Here is a 17,715-nt window from a genome sequence, read left to right on the forward strand (position 1 = left end):
GTAGTTTTTAACAAATTAAGTCTGAATTTGCATTGCTGAAGTTCTCAGGAATACAGATCAAGTGGAGAACACAGAAGCAAGCAATTATTAGGTTCCAATAGTCCAGCTGCTGGGTGATTGAATATGTGTTTACACAGCATTATGCCTCAGTCCTTGGCTAAGCCAACACTTTCAGACATTTCATGACTGTTTCACTCATGAAGTAATGCTGGAGTAACTGAGGGTTTGCTATTTATTTAGGATTCTGACAGTTGGAACAAGCTGTTGTGCCTTCTATCAGACACCAGTAAAGAACAGTCACTTTGTGCTCCACAGAACTCTAATGATGGACTGTGAACTACACATTAAAAAAAAGTTGTTTCAACATCATAGGCCTCTGCAAGACTTAAAAAAGGCTCTAGAAAAATATGCATCAAGATACTGGTTCTAGATCATACATCTCTCAAGCTCATACATCTCTCTCAAACACTGCTGATATCTTTCAGAATTATGCAATTATTGCTCAAATAATGCTGCTCTCCTTTTCACTCTCTAGGGTAAGCTCTGAAGGTCCATCAGGATTCTCTGCTGTACAAGAAGAGAGTATTAACAGGGCTCCTGGTTCAGCACAGGCAAGCAGGAATTCCTGCTGGATGTGCTTTGGTGTTACAGCTAAAGGCAAAGTTTGAGTAACGGTCATGAAAGAGAATGAAAACAAGAAACAAACAGACAGCTGAAAAAGGTCAAATCCTCCTCTGGGAGCTGTTCTTCTCTCTCCATAGCACAGGAAGCCTGAAGAATCTTGGATCCTAACTCAGGCATCCCATCAAGGTAAGACGGACTGTAACTCCTCTAGGGCAGGTCCTCTCTCCTGGCCTTTCCATGTCTTTGGCTGGTAATCCACTCAGGCAACTCAAGCCTGAGGACAAAGGAAGGAACATTCCACAGCCTCATGAAACAGGTTAGCTCTGCAAGAGGCAAAAAACCCAAATCTATCAGGATTCAAATTCTAGTCTTGGTTTGTGAAAAGACAAGAGAGCATTCAGGGAAGGGCAGCTTCTTACAAAAGCACCAAATCCTTTCAAGTTGAAGGCAAAGACTCAGAGCTAATTGTTTATGACAGTGGACTTCCCTCTGGAAGAGTCATTATGAACAGTATTAAGGCAGCAAATCACAGCTTACAAATTCAAAAGCAACAACTCATTCAAAGAAAAAAAATGCAAGATCAGAGAGGCTTTGTGTCCAAACAGCTGTTGTTCCTCCTGCAGCTTATTATTCTGGATTTGCAGTTTCGCAAGAGCAGTGGCACCCGGCTGGAAGCCACCCCAGCTGTCCTCTCTGTCCCTACTGCTGCTGTTGGGTCACCATCCTGAGCATCTTCAGTGCCATCTCTCCTTGATCAGATGGTACCTAGCACAGAGATGAGAGCACATGGTAAGCAGCTGCTCTAAGGAAGCAGGCAGCAGGTATACACGCATCTTTGGTTTTCTTGCTGCTAAGGGTGCAGCCCACTCCAGGAACTATTTTATTTACCATGTGCCCAGCCTTAAGAATCCAGAAGAAGGCAAAGTTCTCATATGCCTTGTAGAAAGCAGCTGTGTCAATGGATTCTGGAGACACATAGAGTGCCTTCCACCTTTGCTGGCTGAACTGCTCCAAACTAGGCCATTTCAGTTTCCGGATCCATGCCTCCTGACCTGTTAGAGATAAGAGATATGCTGATTACTGATACTGACACAGCAACTGGGGAGGTCCAGTTCAACTGGATGCCTACTGTATGAGATACCAATACAGCAGAGTCAGCAAAAAGTCTGTGTGTGCTCAGATTTTAACCCAATTTTGCTATGCCTAGGAAAACGACCAAGGCTGCATTCAGGACAAGTTGAAATAAATCAAGGGAGGAAAAATGGAACAAGAAAACACTGAAGATGTAGGTGAACTTGACTTATGATTGCACAAGTTGAACATGTGCACCCCTTGAGAGACCAAGAGGTGCAGAAGCCTACACCAGTTACTGAGCAGCAGCTCTGACCACTCTTCAACTGCACCTTCCCCAATTAATTACTGACACCCTTTTTCCAACTTAGCTGGCACCATGCTCACAGCTTCAGGACACTCAGTGAAGACTGACTTGTGTTGTGCACAAATCTGTAGCAAGATAGGACTTTTGCCCCAGAAATCAAGATCTTCAAGGTACAGCAGGAGAAGGGAGGATAATCTCTGTATATCTATTCATCTGTCCTAACTGTTCATTTATGAAGGAGCAAACATACAGGCATATATATGACGATCCAGAAGAATTATGTGAATTATTAGCTGCCTACTTATGGCTTTCATTGAAACAACCAATTGTTGATGTTGCAAATCCATTTCCCAACACTATAGCAGAGGTAAAGGAATTGCCTCAGAGAGATGCAAAGAGCTGCTCATTTAGGACTGCACTATTTAAGCACTGGAAGCTCAATAGGATATTTGTACAGGAGACTGGAGACATACAGGCACTAGTATTACTGGCAACTTCACATTAATCATGTGTTCTATTCACAACCTCAGTCAAGAAACTCCTTACCCATGGTGTCAACAATGAGATCCAGCTGCCCATTGTAGACTGTAACATTGATGTTGGCTGCCAAAAGCTGATCAACAATATCAATGACAGGTTTCATGAAGTCCTCAGCCATATTCTCAAAGACATCTCTGGATTGGCCTGGTTGGAACCAGAAGAAAGACAAATTTTAACAGATGAAGATGTCATCCCCAAGCAAGGAGAGAAGCAAGTGGCTAAGGGTTCTAAAATGCAGTTCATGGCTGCATAAAAATCAGTCCTAGCTCAAAGTATCAGCCAGTGATTTATCTGTCTGAGGAACTGAAGAGAGCCAGAAAACAGCCATACTTCCACTGGAGCTCACAGACAGTGCTGTAGTTTCTTGCTCCTTTTATACAGGGTGCTGGCATCAGTCCTTTAAAACCTTCCTTTCTATGCTGCACTCTGTGATATCAGATTTCTGGCAGAGAAAGAATGATAGAAATTTCAGCAAGACTCCCTGAAAGACAGAAGCCAGCTGCTGAGATAGGGAGGATCTTCCTCTTCCTGTATTTTTAGCTGCTTGTCTACAGATAGATACAAGCAGCAAAATCAGAAGCACATCTGCTCCCGTGGGCCTGCTCTACCCCATGTTCACTCTGAGAGTAAGTCCTCTCTTAGGCCCAAGGATAATGACAATTTAATGTGATTGCTTACTCCAGTAAGGTATCTTCCTACAGGCTGCAATACTGTAAACAGCAATAATGCACTCATTAGATCCACATTAGCAGACAGGACAGTACCTCCCCATTTCACACAGTCAGGAATAATTTTTAGCCTCCTTCTGATGGGCCCATTCATCAGCTCACTCAGGCTCTCCTTATGCATGGGTTTGACGTGCCGCTGGTAAAGCTGCACTAAAAACAAAAGGAGAGAACACGCTGTGATTAGTGGCACGTTTAAGACAGTGATCCTGCACTGCCAATGTTACACTCATGGCCAACAAACTCTTTCCTAATGAAAGTGCAACACCACAGAGAGAGATTTGCTTACTCTTCCTAGAAAACACTGATGTTAACTCTTATTTTGGTCAGGAGAAGAACCCAACCATCCTTTTCTATTTTGGCTAACAGCACTTTTTTCAGGGGACCAGCTTCTGCCTTAGCCACTTGGTACAGACATGGATTCTTCCCCTCAACAGACCAGTTGAGCTGCAATGCTTTACTTTTTGGAGGAACTGTGCTGTTCACCTTCCCTGCTGAAGCCAGCAGAAAGATATAAAGAGCTTGAAAGAAACTCTGTACATGTTGTTTTGCACATGGAAGTGTAACCAGACTATGCTGCTGAGATATTTCAGTGACCTAGCTTGAAGATAGAGATGAATGATAAAGAGGAAGTAACTCAAAGGTCACAGAACTATGTTGCAATTACACTGAGTACTTCCTTGCTGTAATTTGTGCAGGATGTAAAAGGTGGAGATGTAATCAATAGAAGGGTTGTTCCACATTCCTATTTATCCCCATTTATGTAAGAGCAAACAAGTTCTGCTCACGAGAATATCAATGTCCTTTGGATCTGAGAGTCTCATTTTAAGGATGTGCTAAATTCAAGGCTGTTGCCACTACCAAGAGTTGAAGGGAAGTGAATGCAAACATAGGGCCTCAGAAGCTCAAGTACATAAATCCAACTTACTGAGATGGAGATTTCCTTGTTCATCTGTTTTCATTTCTGGAACATCCTTAGTCATGATGTTATAAAAGTTCACATTGTCTGTGTTCTGAAAACACAAATAATTTCAGTAACAGTGTCAAAAGAACGTGTCTCAGATGAGGAACAGGCTTTCTTCTGAAAAAAAGAGAAGTAAATCCTAAATAAAGGACCCCATGACCTGCCACTTCATCTACACATCAGAAAGGTACTTATAGAAAACCCCTGAGTTCTACATTAGTTTTGAGAAGTGAGGAAGAGATTTCTCAGGTCTGTATTGCTCACACATGGGTTGTGCCAGGGATGCTATTTACTCCTCTGAAACGGATGTGATGCTACAGGAAGCATTATACCCTGCCAATGACTACAGATTCTCATTACAGAGAACTGCAATGCCAGATGATGCCTTCAGATGGTCTCGTCTGCTAGATCTAGTCTAGCCTGATGCTGCCTCTTGCTCAACATCCTTCCAACCTACAACCCTTCAAAATCTCAAATGCTTCTTCAAGAACACGATGATAGGTATCAGCCATCCCTCTTCTGGAACTGCTGACATCTGGACATGTCCAGGAATTGTAAAATGGCAGCTCTGGTGCAGACAGCAGACTGCTTGTATCCAAAGGACAATCTGGTCAATGTTTCCTTTACAGAAAGTTATTGACATTCTTGAAGCCCTGCTTTAATTATTTTTAAAAGCTCAGCAATCAGCTCACACAGCAACCCCAGAAGAAATGAACTGCCTGTACAGTGATAACTGGGAGGAGAAGACAAGCAGACTTGAAGAGAAAGCAAAATGGGAACCACAAGTTCCTTCCAAACAGTGAGAAGTGAAACCAGCAATGTGCACGACACTGTCAGTTACAAAACAAAGCAAACCAAAAATAGCAAGACAAGGAAGCAGCTCCACATTAGTCTCTGTTTAAGAAGGCCAGAGCCTTACTTGTACTAAAACAAAAACACAAGAAAGACTGAGATGTTGGAGCAACCCTTCAACAGGAAAAAAAAAGAGCAAAACTTTATCTTTTAAGCTGGAACTTGCTAAGTAACAAGATGAAGTAACCCACAGTAACAGGACATAACTTGAGATTCCTTTCCATCCTGTGTATCTATTGCAGTTCTTTAATTAGAGATCTATGCTTAACTTGAAATTTGTGTCTTGCTGGTGCATCTTTCAGTATTCAAACCAAAGCCTTCACGGATACACAGCTCATTTCAGTTGAAACTAATTGCATGCTAAGAATTAAGCATCTATTTAAGTGATGTGCCAGTGAAACCTTGATGTAATACTGCAAGCCCCTGTGTGTGGGCTGCCCTCCTCCACTGCCTCTTACAACCACACAATGGTGCACAGCAAACAGCTCTTTCACACCAGCATTGAGGTAAAACAAATACTGGCAAAAATGACTGTGCAGGGGGCTGGAGAATTCACACTAATCCAGTGCTCATAGAAAGGATAATCTGACATGGTGAGCCTCCCCTGGCATCAGCTACCTATTAATGCTGGACACAGAAGTTCTCACCTCTTCAATGATGTTTTCAGCCTTGCTCCAGAGCTCAGTGGCCAGCCCATATTGATTTTTATTTATTGCATCCATTATTTCTTTGGCAATAGCAGTCACCTCTGCTAGACCATTATCATCAAGGAGAGACTGAAAGGCAAACAAAAAGGAGGACAGCTTTAATTACAATTTCACATTCATTTCTCCCTAACAGTCTTCACACAGTTGAGGTTTTATTCCAGTTAAGAGCTAACCTTAAAAATCAACATCCATTTATATGCATGGCAGTGCAAGTCAAAGTGAGGACCAAGAGCTTAAGAAGGTACTTACAGTGCTGTAAAGGTAGGGCCCCCAAGAAAGCACAGAGTCTAAAGAAATAGAACAGATTTCAAACATCTAAGTTTTTGACATACAGTTTCCTTCACTTTTCCTTTATTGTAGCAAGAATGATTGTGGCAAAAAAATATATGGAGTGGAATTAACCAGTAAAAAGGTAACAGCAGCTCAGTTTAGCCCAAAGGTTATGTACCATGGAGCATGTTCTTTACAAAACCTTGAGAACCAGTAAAAACACTGCAACGTTGTTCACCTCCTAAATGTTAATCAGTGAAAATTATCTAAAGCAACAGATACATTCTTATCAAAATGATCTCACTCCAGCACAGTCTGAACAGGGGGAGACATCTGCCAAAGGAATGGCCATTGTCTAAACTGATCTGTTTGCAAAAGTTGAAGGGGAAACAAATCCAGTTACAGAACAAACCTGTTTTATAACAAGTTTGTTTACAAGGTCTCAAGGATCAGCTGATAGGAGACAGATAGGAGTTTGCTTGACATTGTCCCATGCTGCAGAGAAACCATGAAGCCTGCCCTTAAAATCTCGGTGAAGGACTAAGAATCCTTTAATCTATCTTTATCAGCTCTGCGAGCACACTGGTTCCTCAACACAAGGTCTTCTTGTGAAAAGAAAGAGAAAACACCAGCTGCAACCTTGTGAATCATTTGGTGGCCACATTTCAAGAGCAATACTCTTACCAAAACACCTCAGAGGCTGTAGAGATGTGTAGGGACATTTCTCTACCATCCCACTTCAAATGCAAGTATGCTCCTCACTGACTTTGCTCTCTGACTTTTCACACTCTAGATGAGTTTTCATTCACTTAAAGCAGAACTGGGATTTTGGACTCTAGCTACCCATGGAATGATAAAAACCCACAACAAACCACCACCACAACAAACCTCCCACAATCTGAGGATTTTAAACATACCCAAAGGAGAAATCCATGAGTCTCCAAGAGCAGTCCCCATAAAATTGCACTTGATGGTCCCTTTTTGAACAGCCTTGGTGAATAAGAGGAGAAACAAAACCAAACAAAAATAACTTTTAGTTGGATACAAATGACTCCAGAAACAATTTTCTTCAAGTGAAAAAAAATCAGCAGCAGTCAGAATTAGGCAACAGAGATAGTGTATTCCAGGATATTTAAGTAATTGCAGAACACCACATTTTGAAGTGAAAAGTGAACAGTTACTTACCTCATGCAGTGCTAAAGTAATGCCTGCAGCCATTTTACCCCCATAGGATTCAGAAAATATGTAGAATGGGATGGTCTGGAGAGAGAGAAGCCATACAATGAACCCATTGGGCAGAGGGCAGAAGATTCCTCCAACTGTCTCCCACATCCCACTGAACCCAGACACCAGCTCTTTGCCTCTCACTGTCAAATTCTGGATGTTCCTCTGATTCTAAGCTGCAGGAAACATTTCCACAACACTCTGGTGTAATTACTGGGGAAAGTTTGGAAGGAGGCACTTCACTATTTTGGAACTAGAAACAGCTGTGATCCTATATGCTTCTCAGATCACACTGTTGTTGACAATCATCCACCCCATTGCTTATCTAACTAGCACCAAATTCAAGACAGAACTTCCCAACTATGGGAAATAAGAGGTAGTGGTTACAGCTGCACTGACTCCCACTCAATGCATGCTACTTGGTAGTAAATGCATGCATTTACTGACTCCCACTCAATGCATGCTACACTGCACAACTCTAAGCCTGGTTACTAATTCTTTTTGAGATCTGTTTAGAATCATATTTTTCCTTGCTTTTAAAGAAGAATTCAACTCACCTGGAATTCTGTTCTGCATGTGAAGAACTCGCCAAGGAAAACCATCATATCAGAAACCACTGTGCTAAGGTTTTTGGCAAACAAGCTACAATCATCCACATAGCTGAATCCTGTACCCACAGGATTATCCACGAACAAGACACTGGCTGCCTGCAACTGTAAAAGCAGAAAGAAGGTTTGTGTGAAATCTTAGTTCAGCACCAGGAAAAAACTTCATTTTGATGGCAGGAGTGATTAACTGAGCCACCAAATCACTGGCTCCAAGACAACCTGCAGAAAAATTAGGTGCAAATCCAAAAGGGAGAATGCTACAGATGAGACTTGTCTGTCAGGATGTAAGATAAGAGGGTGTTCTCTTCTGGGTTCACAGAATCTATAGCAAATGCTCCAGATCTATGGTTACAAGTGTACAAATAAACTCAGGAGATCAGCACAGACAGCTAGCATGGCTCAAAGCATAACAAAGAGGTATCACAAAGTCTTGCAGTTTGCTTCTTCTACAACAAGAAAGACACCCCAAAACTCCTGGTGATGCAAGAGCAGATCACCCATACAGCCTAGGGAGCTCCAGAATAGATAAACTACTAGTAGCTTAGAGCACAAATACATATCACTGAATAAACTTCCACCTGCAGAGGCAGCTGTAATTTGTTTTCCCTTGAAGGCCACACTGGACTTGTAATTATGAGTCGTTGCTTCTCTGTTGCCAGCATCTGGAAAAACCTCTATGACCTGTGTGCAATACAGCCATCATCTGAAATAACACCTTTCTAGAATCTCTCTGCTCTCAGTTTTCCAGATATCTGCAATTCACAAATTCATGGAACCCAATACATTCCATCAAATCAAATCAGTAGGTCTATTCTTCAATAAGGCTATTCCTATAAGCCAATTTATTAACCAGACTGTTTTAAGATGAAATATGTTCACTGCATTTTTGCATAGCAATCATTTGCTTACACAAGCAACAAACATTTGCCATCAGTAATCAGAAGCTGAACTCTACTGTACCCAGGTTGTATTTCTTGGTTTCAGTTCTTTGTCTAACGGTCCGATCTCTTCGAAGTTCCCAAACCCACAGCCTGAAGATCCTGGACCTCCCTGTGGGGAAATACCAATGACAAAGAAGTTAAAAGGCAGCAGTAGATATGACAGATGTGAGACAAAGCCAGTAAGTAGAATGACAGATTGAAAACGTTAAAAAGTGACTTTTGTACTAGGTGTTAATTTGCAAAGCAGGCTCTCTCTTCCTCATCATCTTTCATTATGCATATACATGCCATTTCTGAAAGCAAGAATTTAAACAGAGAAGCAATCACCCACTTGTGAAAGCACTTAATGAGCTGCATGCTATGGGAGTGCAGTTTGAAACCTCCTCTCATTCCCTTCACACTGAATGCAGTCAGCTGTTGACAGAGGTTTGCAAGTCATTAGTTTAATCAGCGTGTACAGAGTGTGCACTTCATTCTGAAGAAATAAGCCACAGAGAAAAACCAGATCCTGAAGTGATTATATTCAACATTAACTTCTGAAATGTACTGCTGGAGGTGAACATGGAGCACACACCACTGCCTCTTACCAAGCTGTGACTGAATGGGACCCATCTCTAAAACAGTGACTCTCGTTTCAGTTTAGAAATCTTTCTAAATCTCTGGTTTGTTTCTCTTCTCTCTCTGAGCACTGTTTAGACTGTCAGCTCTTCAGAAAAGGAGCCATGATGCTACAATGTACTTGCAGTGTCTGGCATGAAAAGCACTGTTGTATAGGTGAGAGGAATAGCCTCTACTTCTGCAATTTAACCTGATGGAAGGTAAACGGTTGAGGACACCCCCACAACTGCAGAACAACATGTCACTTATTTCCTCCTCAGCTGAATACCTCAGTCACAAGGTGAATTATTTAGAATTGGATAATTTGAAGCCAACTTCTGTCAAGCTGCAAGACACCTATCAGACTGAACCAGGCACAGGTGGGAAGAATTATTGTTGAAGTGTCTTTCACCAAGCCTTACCTGAAGCCACAAGATGAGAGGTAATTCTGTGAAGTCTTTGGTTGGGTTATTTGCATAGTAAAGCCACCAGAACATGTGGGCTTTATCTCGAACTTGCACATATCCCCACCTGTCTTCAGGCCCCTGGGATTGCCTCAGAACTACACCTTAGAGGGGAAATAAAAATCACAATCAGTTAGGTAAAAAGGCTCAGCTTTGGATCTTCCACTAGATTTGTTCCAAAACATTACATTTCAGTCTTGGGTGTGATAATTAGAAGGGCTTCCATCACAAAAAAAAAGACTATAAGAAACCTGCCCATACTTACACCCACACACATAGGTGAGTTATCATCAATGAATGAAGTTAAGTGTGTAATTAAGGGCCTACTTATCACGATCTGACACTACAGCTGCTTCTGAAACAGTAGCACAAAAGCTAGGACATCTTTTTTTTCCTATCAGGGAAACATTTAGAGTCTTTTCAAGGCCTGGGCTGAAAGCACAGAGCTGCTTGACATGATGGGATAACTCACTCCAGCTTCAGGGTCCCCAGGACTCCTTCAGGGACCTCAGTCTTTGGGAAGACTGAAAGCAAAGACTGACTAGGCTGAGGGGTCACTTCTAAACGAACTCCAGACCTAATCCTAAAGGCAGTTACACCAGTTGAGCCGTGTTGACTTTAGCAGTCAGTCCATTCTCCATCTAGAACACCAACACTTTCCCAGAAAGAGTCTTTTGAAACTACATCCTTTAATCTCCTCGACCACGGCAGAAGTCAGCAGTCCACTGGAGGAGCACGATAAGGCTTTTCCAGGGCACAGAGCCCAGCCCCTGCTGATCCACAAACGCTGCGGCCAGGGGCCCTGGCTCCCGGCAGCCCGTACGGACAGCAGCAGCCCGTGCCGCCGGTGACACGGCTCCCTTGGCAGCCGCCGAGGAACGGCTGAGGGCCCGGGGGTGCTTCTCGGGAACGACTGACGGCCGCTCAGGCACAGCCGCCACGGGAGGTGCTGCCCCGGCTCGTGGGGAGCCTCCCCCGCACCGCTGACCCAGGGGGATCAACCGAGACCTGACTTTTCACCTTCCAAAAGGGTTCCCCGGGGAGCGCAGACCACAGTCAGCCGGGCGGGAGGGCACGACTCCCGAAGTCACGACAGTTCCCGGCAGAGACACGGCGACAGCCCTTCCCGGGGCCGCGCACGGGCCCGCCCCGAGCCGCCGCCGTCGGGGATCGCGCGGGGCTCCGGTGCCAACCCCCTCCCGCCCGGCTGCCACCCGCCGGGAAACCTCCGAGGCACGGGCAGCTTACACGCCCCCGTCCCGCCGCGCCCCTCGGCCCGGTACCTGCCGCCAGCAGCAGCAGCGACAGCCCGCACGCGGCGCGCAGCGGCCCCATCCCGCAGCCACCGGCTCCCGGCGCGCGCGGCCCCGCGTCACGTGCGGTGCGGGACCGGGACGGCCGGGACAGCCGGGACCGGCCCCTCCCCGCCCCCAGGGGGCGCGGCCCGAGCCTCGCGCGCCGCCCGCGCTTTGTGTCCCGCGCGCGGCGCCGTCGCCGCTCCCGCCCCGCAGCGCCCCCTCGCGCGCGCCGCCTCACGCGTCTCTCCAAGATGGCGGAGGCCGGTGGCGGCCCGGTGCGGCTGCGGCTGCACTTCGACTACCCGCCGCCGGGCAGCCCGGGCTGCGCGCTGTGCTGGCTGCTGCTGGAGCCCAGCCAGGTGCGCCTCGTCACCGACCTCGCCAGCCTCATCCGGCACAGGTTCGGCTTCAGCCGCCGGGCCCGCCTCAGCCTCTTTCTGGAGGGGGCGTTGCTGCCCCCCACCGAGAGCGCCCGCCTCGTGCGGGACAACGACTCGCTGCGGTACGGCGGGGGCTGCCCGGGGGTGGGGTGGGAGTCGGGGGGGATCCCCAGGAGGCTGGAAACGCGGCCCCGCCGCGGGACACGGAGGGAATCCCCTCAGGCGGGGAAGGAGAGATCTCCGAGCGGTGCCACGCGTAGGTGGAGCTTCCCCTCTCCCAAAACACAACCTTACCTGAGCTGCTGATGCGTAGGAAAGAAAGATGTTAATGATGCTGAACGGTGGCTTTTGGCTTTTCTTTGGGTTTTTTCTTCACAGAGTAAAATTGGAAGAGGTAGTCGCGGATGATTCCGAAAAAATAAATGATGGCTTCTCTTATACACCAAAAGATGGCAAAAAAAGGTGCAGACAAAAGCAGCAAGAGGAAGAATTCCCTAGAAATGAACAATGCAGGCACAAAGGGCAAAGGAAAAAGAATAAGCATGATCCTGAGTATTCCTCTTGTAGGGAAGAGGCTGCTGTAGATGGCAGGGACTCTCACAAAAGGCTTGAGAAAAGGAAAAGAAAGGAAGTTAATGGGAGAAACAGACTCACAGAAGGTAAGGAAGAGAGCTCTACTGACCAATCTAAAAAGCTTAAGAAAATGAAGAGGGAGAAGCAGTTGTCAACAAAAAAGAATGATGGAAAGCAGACCAAGGCAGCTGCAGCAAAGATGGCTTTAGAACAGGCAAAGGAGAACGTTACTCTAAATGCTACTAAAAGCAACATCAAAAAAATCACAGCACAGTGCAGAAAAAAGGGGATGGAATCTTCAGATTCCTCCAGCACGTCGTCAGACACTGACAGCAGTGAATTAAATGTGAAGCAAAATAAATCTTCCCCTAAGCCTGTGGTGGAAATACCTCCCAAAGACAGATCCCAGGTTGCTGCAAATTCTCATGTGAAAACTCCTGTTTCTAATAAAGTGCCTGTAAACGCCAACGCTGCGAGTTCCACTAAGACTGCAGTCAGTAAACAGGCTAAAAAGTCCCAGTCCTCCAGTTCAGATTCTGACTCGAGTACAGAGGATGAGAAAGTGGAAACAGCACAAGACAGCACTGCAAAGGACAAGTCGCTGCCTCGCAAGGCGGCAGCTGTAAAAACCAGCAGCACCAAGGCTCCCGAAGGACAGACGTCCTCGTCAGAGTCCGAGAGCTCGGATTCAGAAACACTTGTTATTAAAAAATCTGCAGCAAATCCTGGACTGAATAATTCCATAGTAAGAAACTCTGCTAAGCAGTTGCCAAGCAGTATGCAAGGACCACTCGCCAGCACAGGGCGTGGAAGGGGGCGTGGAACAGGAGAGGAGAACTTCTGGAGGGAACCTAGGGGCCGTGGGTATCGTGGGATGATGAGGGGCCAAGGCCGTGGCAGAGGAGCAAACCTTGGCTTCTTCTATAACTACAGCAGTGAAGGCCAGAAAGAGAGGCAGTTAAATGAAGCTGCAACAAATGCTTCTGTTCTCATCCAGGTGAGTGATGTACAGAGTCAGAGGTCACCTTTCTCTTGCAGCTTTGCATGTACAAAACCCATATAGGATGAGAGTAAAGCAGGAATAGATTAGTGGGATAGAGCTTGATCTTGACATATAAATCAGATGTTTCCTGTATCTCCATTTAGCAGCCTGAGGAAGTGTTTGTAAAACTATTTGAGTGATTGTATTATATCTCAAAGCAAAGCACTCAAGTACCTTACTGCTCACAACTACTTACCATCCACACAGCACACGCATTGTCTTCTGCTTTTATGAATTACATTAAATCAAAGGGTTTATTGTTTGTTTCACAGAATCCCTTGGAGGTCCCCAAGAGAGACTACAGTGTGTTACCTCTTCTAGCTGCTCCACCACAAGTGGGAGAAAGAATTGCCTTTAAGGTAATTATGAACTTATGAAGTACTGAGTGTTAGTGGACTACAATTGTTTCATTTGGGCCACTGTAAGTTTTGCAGGACAGGCTCTAGACAGCATCAAAAAGCTTACACTGAAGAACGTAAGCCTATGTTGTTCTGGGACTGTTACCCTAGAAGAATAAGAGTTAGGAAGTTCTCACTCTACCTGTTCATTCATTTTAACAAGTTTTGCTTTAAACTTGAGTAAATGGTTTGGCACTTAGTGTCATGTCTGTAGGTGTCTCATGCTGTTCACTCCTCTCTTGCTGTCTTTCTGACCTCACAGTTTCCTGTAGAAGTGGTCACAATCCCTGTTGTTGGAAAGTCTGACTTTGACTCAAAGTTTGACCAAAGTTTGGAGCATATGCAGAAGTTAAATGCATTTCTTAGACTTTCTATGTTTGTGTAACACACAGAAACGTTATCTGCACTGTCATTTCAGTGTGAACTCCCATGGACATTTGTACAATGACTCTTTCAGACGTTGCCCCTCTCTTTCCAACATGCAAGGAAAGTCAGCATTAAAATTAGATGTTACAAAAAGGCAAAAAACCCCTCTGTTGTTATTTCTCTCTATAGTGTTTTTACAATGTTAATGAAAATCTTACCCCACAAATAATGACACTTAACTGCAAACCAAAAAAGTAAATGAAAATGAAATCCCTGCAGTTGAGGAGTCTGGGCTCCATCTCCCTGATGTCCTCTCACAGCCTGACCTGAGGGTAAATCCTGTGGAGCAGTGAGTCCTGGGGGACTGCCTGGGGGTGGGAGACTTGGTCCTTGCACTTCCCTCTTGCTTGAAGCAGCGATGCCTGGCTGTGGGTGTCACCATCAGGGGTCGGCAGAAGTTGAAGTTTGCTATTTGTATTTCTTTCAACAGCGCCTGGAACTAACTGAAAATTACAGTCCTGAAGTTTCAGACTATAAGGTACTGGTTTTCTTTTCTCCATCAATTCAGTCATAAAATTATTATAGGTGAGGTAAGGCTTAAATATTTTGAGGATGTGCAGTATTGCTGTAGCTGTCCACTTGACTCTGCAGGCTCTTCCTGCTGCAGCAGGAGGAATGAAAACTCTACAACCCAAAAGTAATTGAAAATGCAAAAGGTGTAGCAGGGTTGCTTTTTAACAAAACCTAAACAAATGCAAGCATTGTTCATGATCATTATTTTAGAGATGGCAAAAAATGCAGACCTTCAAGAAAAAAAAAGGTGGCTGTATTTGAACCTACTGCTCTTGAGACTGGTGCAAGTAAGATTTTGTAGTTAGCTTAAATGACTTGGTTGCTGGGTAAGTGCTGTAACACTGATTAACTTCTCTAATTATGATCAGGTACCACAGTGCTTGTAAATATGGAATGGTTACCCAGTGCTGAAGTTATCTCTTTCCTGATTCTTTTCTTGTTGCTTTATGAAGGAGGGAAAAATAATCAGTTGGAATGCTGATAAAAACCAGATTGAGCTGGAGATCCTTTCGTTGCCATCAGGACAGGGTAAGTACCCTGGGACACCAAATGTTTGTTGTGATCTGTACCCCTTGGAAAACAGTTCAAGAGTATTTCCAGTTTGCTTCTCAAGTTGCCCTTCCCCTCCTCAGTCCCTCCCCAAAAAGTTATTTCAGTGAAGAAGTTCTGCCACTTCCTCATTGTATTGAAGATGCTCACAGGTATTTATCAAATGAAATCTGTCCAGTCAGTGTGAGCTGTCAGTAACTCCTCTCTCTGGTGGTTTCATGTCAGATTGCAATGCCATTCTTTGGTGTGTCAGTGAAGCCACCATCTTTGGTGGATGTGGAACTGAGTCCCTGATGGCCAAGTGCACCTCAGAGACCTGAAACTCACATTCTTTTTGTTACAATTACACACCCAAACCCCTGCCCCTGCTTTGACTAGCTTTCTAAACAAGGTGAACTTTGAAACCTTTTTGGTTATATATTAAATGCAGTTGTTTGGTTTTCAGTTGCTAAAGAGCCAGGGAAGTTTGATCTGGTTTACCAATCTGCTGATGGAGCAGAACTGATCGAGTACGCTGTTCCTCAGGACACAAAGGTACGTGGGTGTTCTCTCTTGAAGCCTGTTACAAGTTTTGCCTGGCTGACACATGCCCTGAATTCCAACTCTGTTCATCTCCATGAGATTCCCTTTATAATAATGCAACTGATGAAAATAAATGGGAGCAAAAAGAATTGTTCCTGTCTAGCAAGAACGTGCATGATCACAAGGTTAGAATCACCTCTTACATTTTGTCCAATTAACTAGATTCAAAACTAGTTATCAAACAGTGTAACTCCTTGTGTTGGCTAATAAAATAAACAGTATTATGTCTAGACTGAGCCTCAGTTCTCACAAGGTCAATCATTTCACATACTTTCTTACCTGCATCTTCCCTTACCCAGGATATCAGGCAGGTTGAGGTTTGCCAAGATAGATGAATCTCATGAAGGATCTGTGATCATTGTTCAGTAGTGCTGGTTGTTCAAGTCCAGACAAAGCAGAATGCAGGATAAATCACATCTGCCTGAATGGCTTACAGGTGCTAAATATTGTCTGTGTCTTATTTTCAGATAACTGAAAGGTGGGATGCACTGATAGAGCCAAGACTGATTGTTGAGCCTGCAGTTAATGGATCCAGCATTGAAAATGGAACCATCTAAAATGTGACCAAATGTAAAGAACTGGACAGACTTGTGAAATGCTGCTTTCTAGTTCTGAGGGCAGCAGAGGCACTGGTGGGTCTTTTTAATAAGTGGTTTTAAAAAGACTATCCCAAAAGAAAAGGAATCACTGTTTTTGTAATACAGGAACTTTGTTTATTATAGAAAGTCTTTAATATAAGTCTGTTGGGTTTTTTTTTTCTGAATGGAAGCCTAATAATTGTTTTTAATATCTTACTGCTACAAGCTGCAGAGCTGGGATGGTTTGATCAAAAAGATGAGATGTGACCTTGTACTGTCAGTAACTCCATTGAAAGGGCTGGTTTGGCTGGAGTTGTGTAGCTGCTGTCCAGAGGCAGCTGGCTGTAAGGGTAACGAAACCCAACGTTTAAAAATGAATTAGAAATACTGCAGGTGCACACATCTCTGCAGCTGCAGAGCAGGATGGAAAAGCCAAGACCTTGCAGCTGTTTAAGGGTGCACCAGAACACGTAGATTTCAAGAGGCAGGTAACTGTCAACTTTGCCTAGAACCAGTGGAATATAACGTGAATCCCTGTCCCACTGTGCTAATCTGTGTAGGCTCTGGAAACCTGTTGCCCTTAAAGGGCTGAAGTTTCTGTGCTCTCTTCTCTAATGAGTCACCAGGCAGCACCTTCACAAGCATCTCTGCTAATGATTAGTACCTCCATTAGTCACCATTAGGATGTGCAGCTTGGCAAGTCCTACAGTTGAAGATAATCACTATCTGGGGTAGTTTTGACTCCTAAACAGAAGTCCTGGGGAAAAACAAGCCCAACCTAGATACAAGCAAACACCTGGAAAATTGTTCTTGGTGGTTTAGTAAACATGTGCTCTGACCTGTGCATGATTACACTCAACTATTCCACACCTTTGTGTTATCCCTATTAAAATGTTTGTGAAGGAATCGTTTTTGGTATGAGTAAAGCTGATTTGTGTATTGCTGTTCTCTTTAGTTCCCATTGTTTGGTGCCAGAATTTGGTTTTAAGAGAACTGGACAGTCAGATCCCTGTGTAGATGTTCTTGCAAACCAAACAAAAAGAAAATTCCAGACATTGTAGCAGAGTCCTGCTGAGACAGCTGGGATTAATAGAAAGAGGGTTTTTTTGCAAGGGAAGTCATTAATTCTGAATTCTTGTGCAACCACAAAAGCTCAGTGCAAGTATTTCACAGCATTTCCGAGCAGGATTCTTCTCTTGCTCCGTTGCTTACAGTGCACTGATAGAGCCAAGACTGATTGTTGAGCCTGGAGTTAAGGGATCCAGCATTGAAAATGGAACCACATAATATGTGACCAAATGTAAAGAATTGGACAGACTTGTTTTCTGAAGTGCTGCTTTCTAGTTCTGAGGGCAGCAAAGGCACGGCAAGAAACGTGGAACAGGATGGAATGTGGATGTGAATCCCAGAGTGAGCTGGGGAGGCTCAAACCTAAACCTTATTGCTTGCTTTCTGCCCCTAGTTTTGGGGTCTCTGGTGAGC

The 17,715-nt window shown here is 44.4% G+C and overlaps 2 protein-coding genes across 4 annotated transcripts; one reads left to right on the forward strand and one right to left on the reverse strand.

Annotated features, from left to right (window-relative positions):
- Positions 1-214: 214 nt before the first annotated feature.
- SCPEP1 (serine carboxypeptidase 1) lies at positions 215-11,281 on the reverse strand. The gene is made up of 13 exons (XM_062011059.1): positions 11,178-11,281; positions 9,853-9,998; positions 8,853-8,942; positions 7,842-7,997; positions 7,246-7,320; positions 6,978-7,050; positions 6,040-6,077; positions 5,731-5,859; positions 4,196-4,280; positions 3,307-3,420; positions 2,549-2,686; positions 1,513-1,676; positions 215-1,389 (listed from the first exon to the last, which is right to left on the reverse strand). Exons 1-13 carry the CDS (start codon positions 11,227-11,229, stop codon positions 1,324-1,326), a joined length of 1,326 nt encoding a protein of 441 aa, XP_061867043.1. The 5' UTR covers positions 11,230-11,281; the 3' UTR covers positions 215-1,323.
- A 151-nt stretch (positions 11,282-11,432) lies between these two features.
- COIL (coilin) lies at positions 11,433-17,156 on the forward strand. 3 transcript variants are annotated; one of them, XM_062011192.1, is made up of 7 exons: positions 11,433-11,694; positions 11,951-13,142; positions 13,460-13,546; positions 14,442-14,489; positions 14,977-15,052; positions 15,519-15,607; positions 16,123-17,156. In XM_062011192.1, the coding sequence occupies exons 1-7, from the start codon at positions 11,444-11,446 to the stop codon at positions 16,210-16,212; spliced, it is 1,833 nt and encodes a 610-aa protein (XP_061867176.1). In that variant the 5' UTR covers positions 11,433-11,443; the 3' UTR covers positions 16,213-17,156. The 3 variants fall into 3 exon arrangements, with proteins under 3 accessions (XP_061867176.1, XP_061867178.1, XP_061867177.1); XM_062011194.1 differs by lacking the exons at positions 14,977-15,052; positions 15,519-15,607; positions 16,123-17,156 and adding an exon at positions 14,893-14,942; XM_062011193.1 differs by lacking the exons at positions 14,977-15,052; positions 15,519-15,607; positions 16,123-17,156 and adding an exon at positions 14,735-14,873.
- The last annotated feature ends 559 nt before the right edge of the window (positions 17,157-17,715 follow it).

This window comes from Colius striatus, chromosome 18, assembly GCF_028858725.1.
Source record: "Colius striatus isolate bColStr4 chromosome 18, bColStr4.1.hap1, whole genome shotgun sequence".
NCBI lineage: Eukaryota > Metazoa > Chordata > Aves > Coliiformes > Coliidae > Colius > Colius striatus.

Coding starts and splice junctions, on each gene's coding strand:
- SCPEP1 (XM_062011059.1), bottom strand. CDS start 11,229: ATGGGGCCGCTGCGCGCCGCGTGCGGGCTGTCGCTGCTGCTGCTGGCG. Junction 7,998..8,852: donor AACCAAGAAATACAACCTGG/GTACAGTAGAGT, acceptor CTGCTTTTACAG/TTGCAGGCAGCCAGTGTCTT. Junction 1,390..1,512: donor TTCTTAAGGCTGGGCACATG/GTAAATAAAATA, acceptor TCTCTGTGCTAG/GTACCATCTGATCAAGGAGA.
- COIL (XM_062011192.1), top strand. CDS start 11,444: ATGGCGGAGGCCGGTGGCGGCCCGGTGCGGCTGCGGCTGCACTTCGAC. Junction 11,695..11,950: donor CGGGACAACGACTCGCTGCG/GTACGGCGGGGG, acceptor TTTTCTTCACAG/AGTAAAATTGGAAGAGGTAG. Junction 13,547..14,441: donor GAGAAAGAATTGCCTTTAAG/GTAATTATGAAC, acceptor TTCTTTCAACAG/CGCCTGGAACTAACTGAAAA.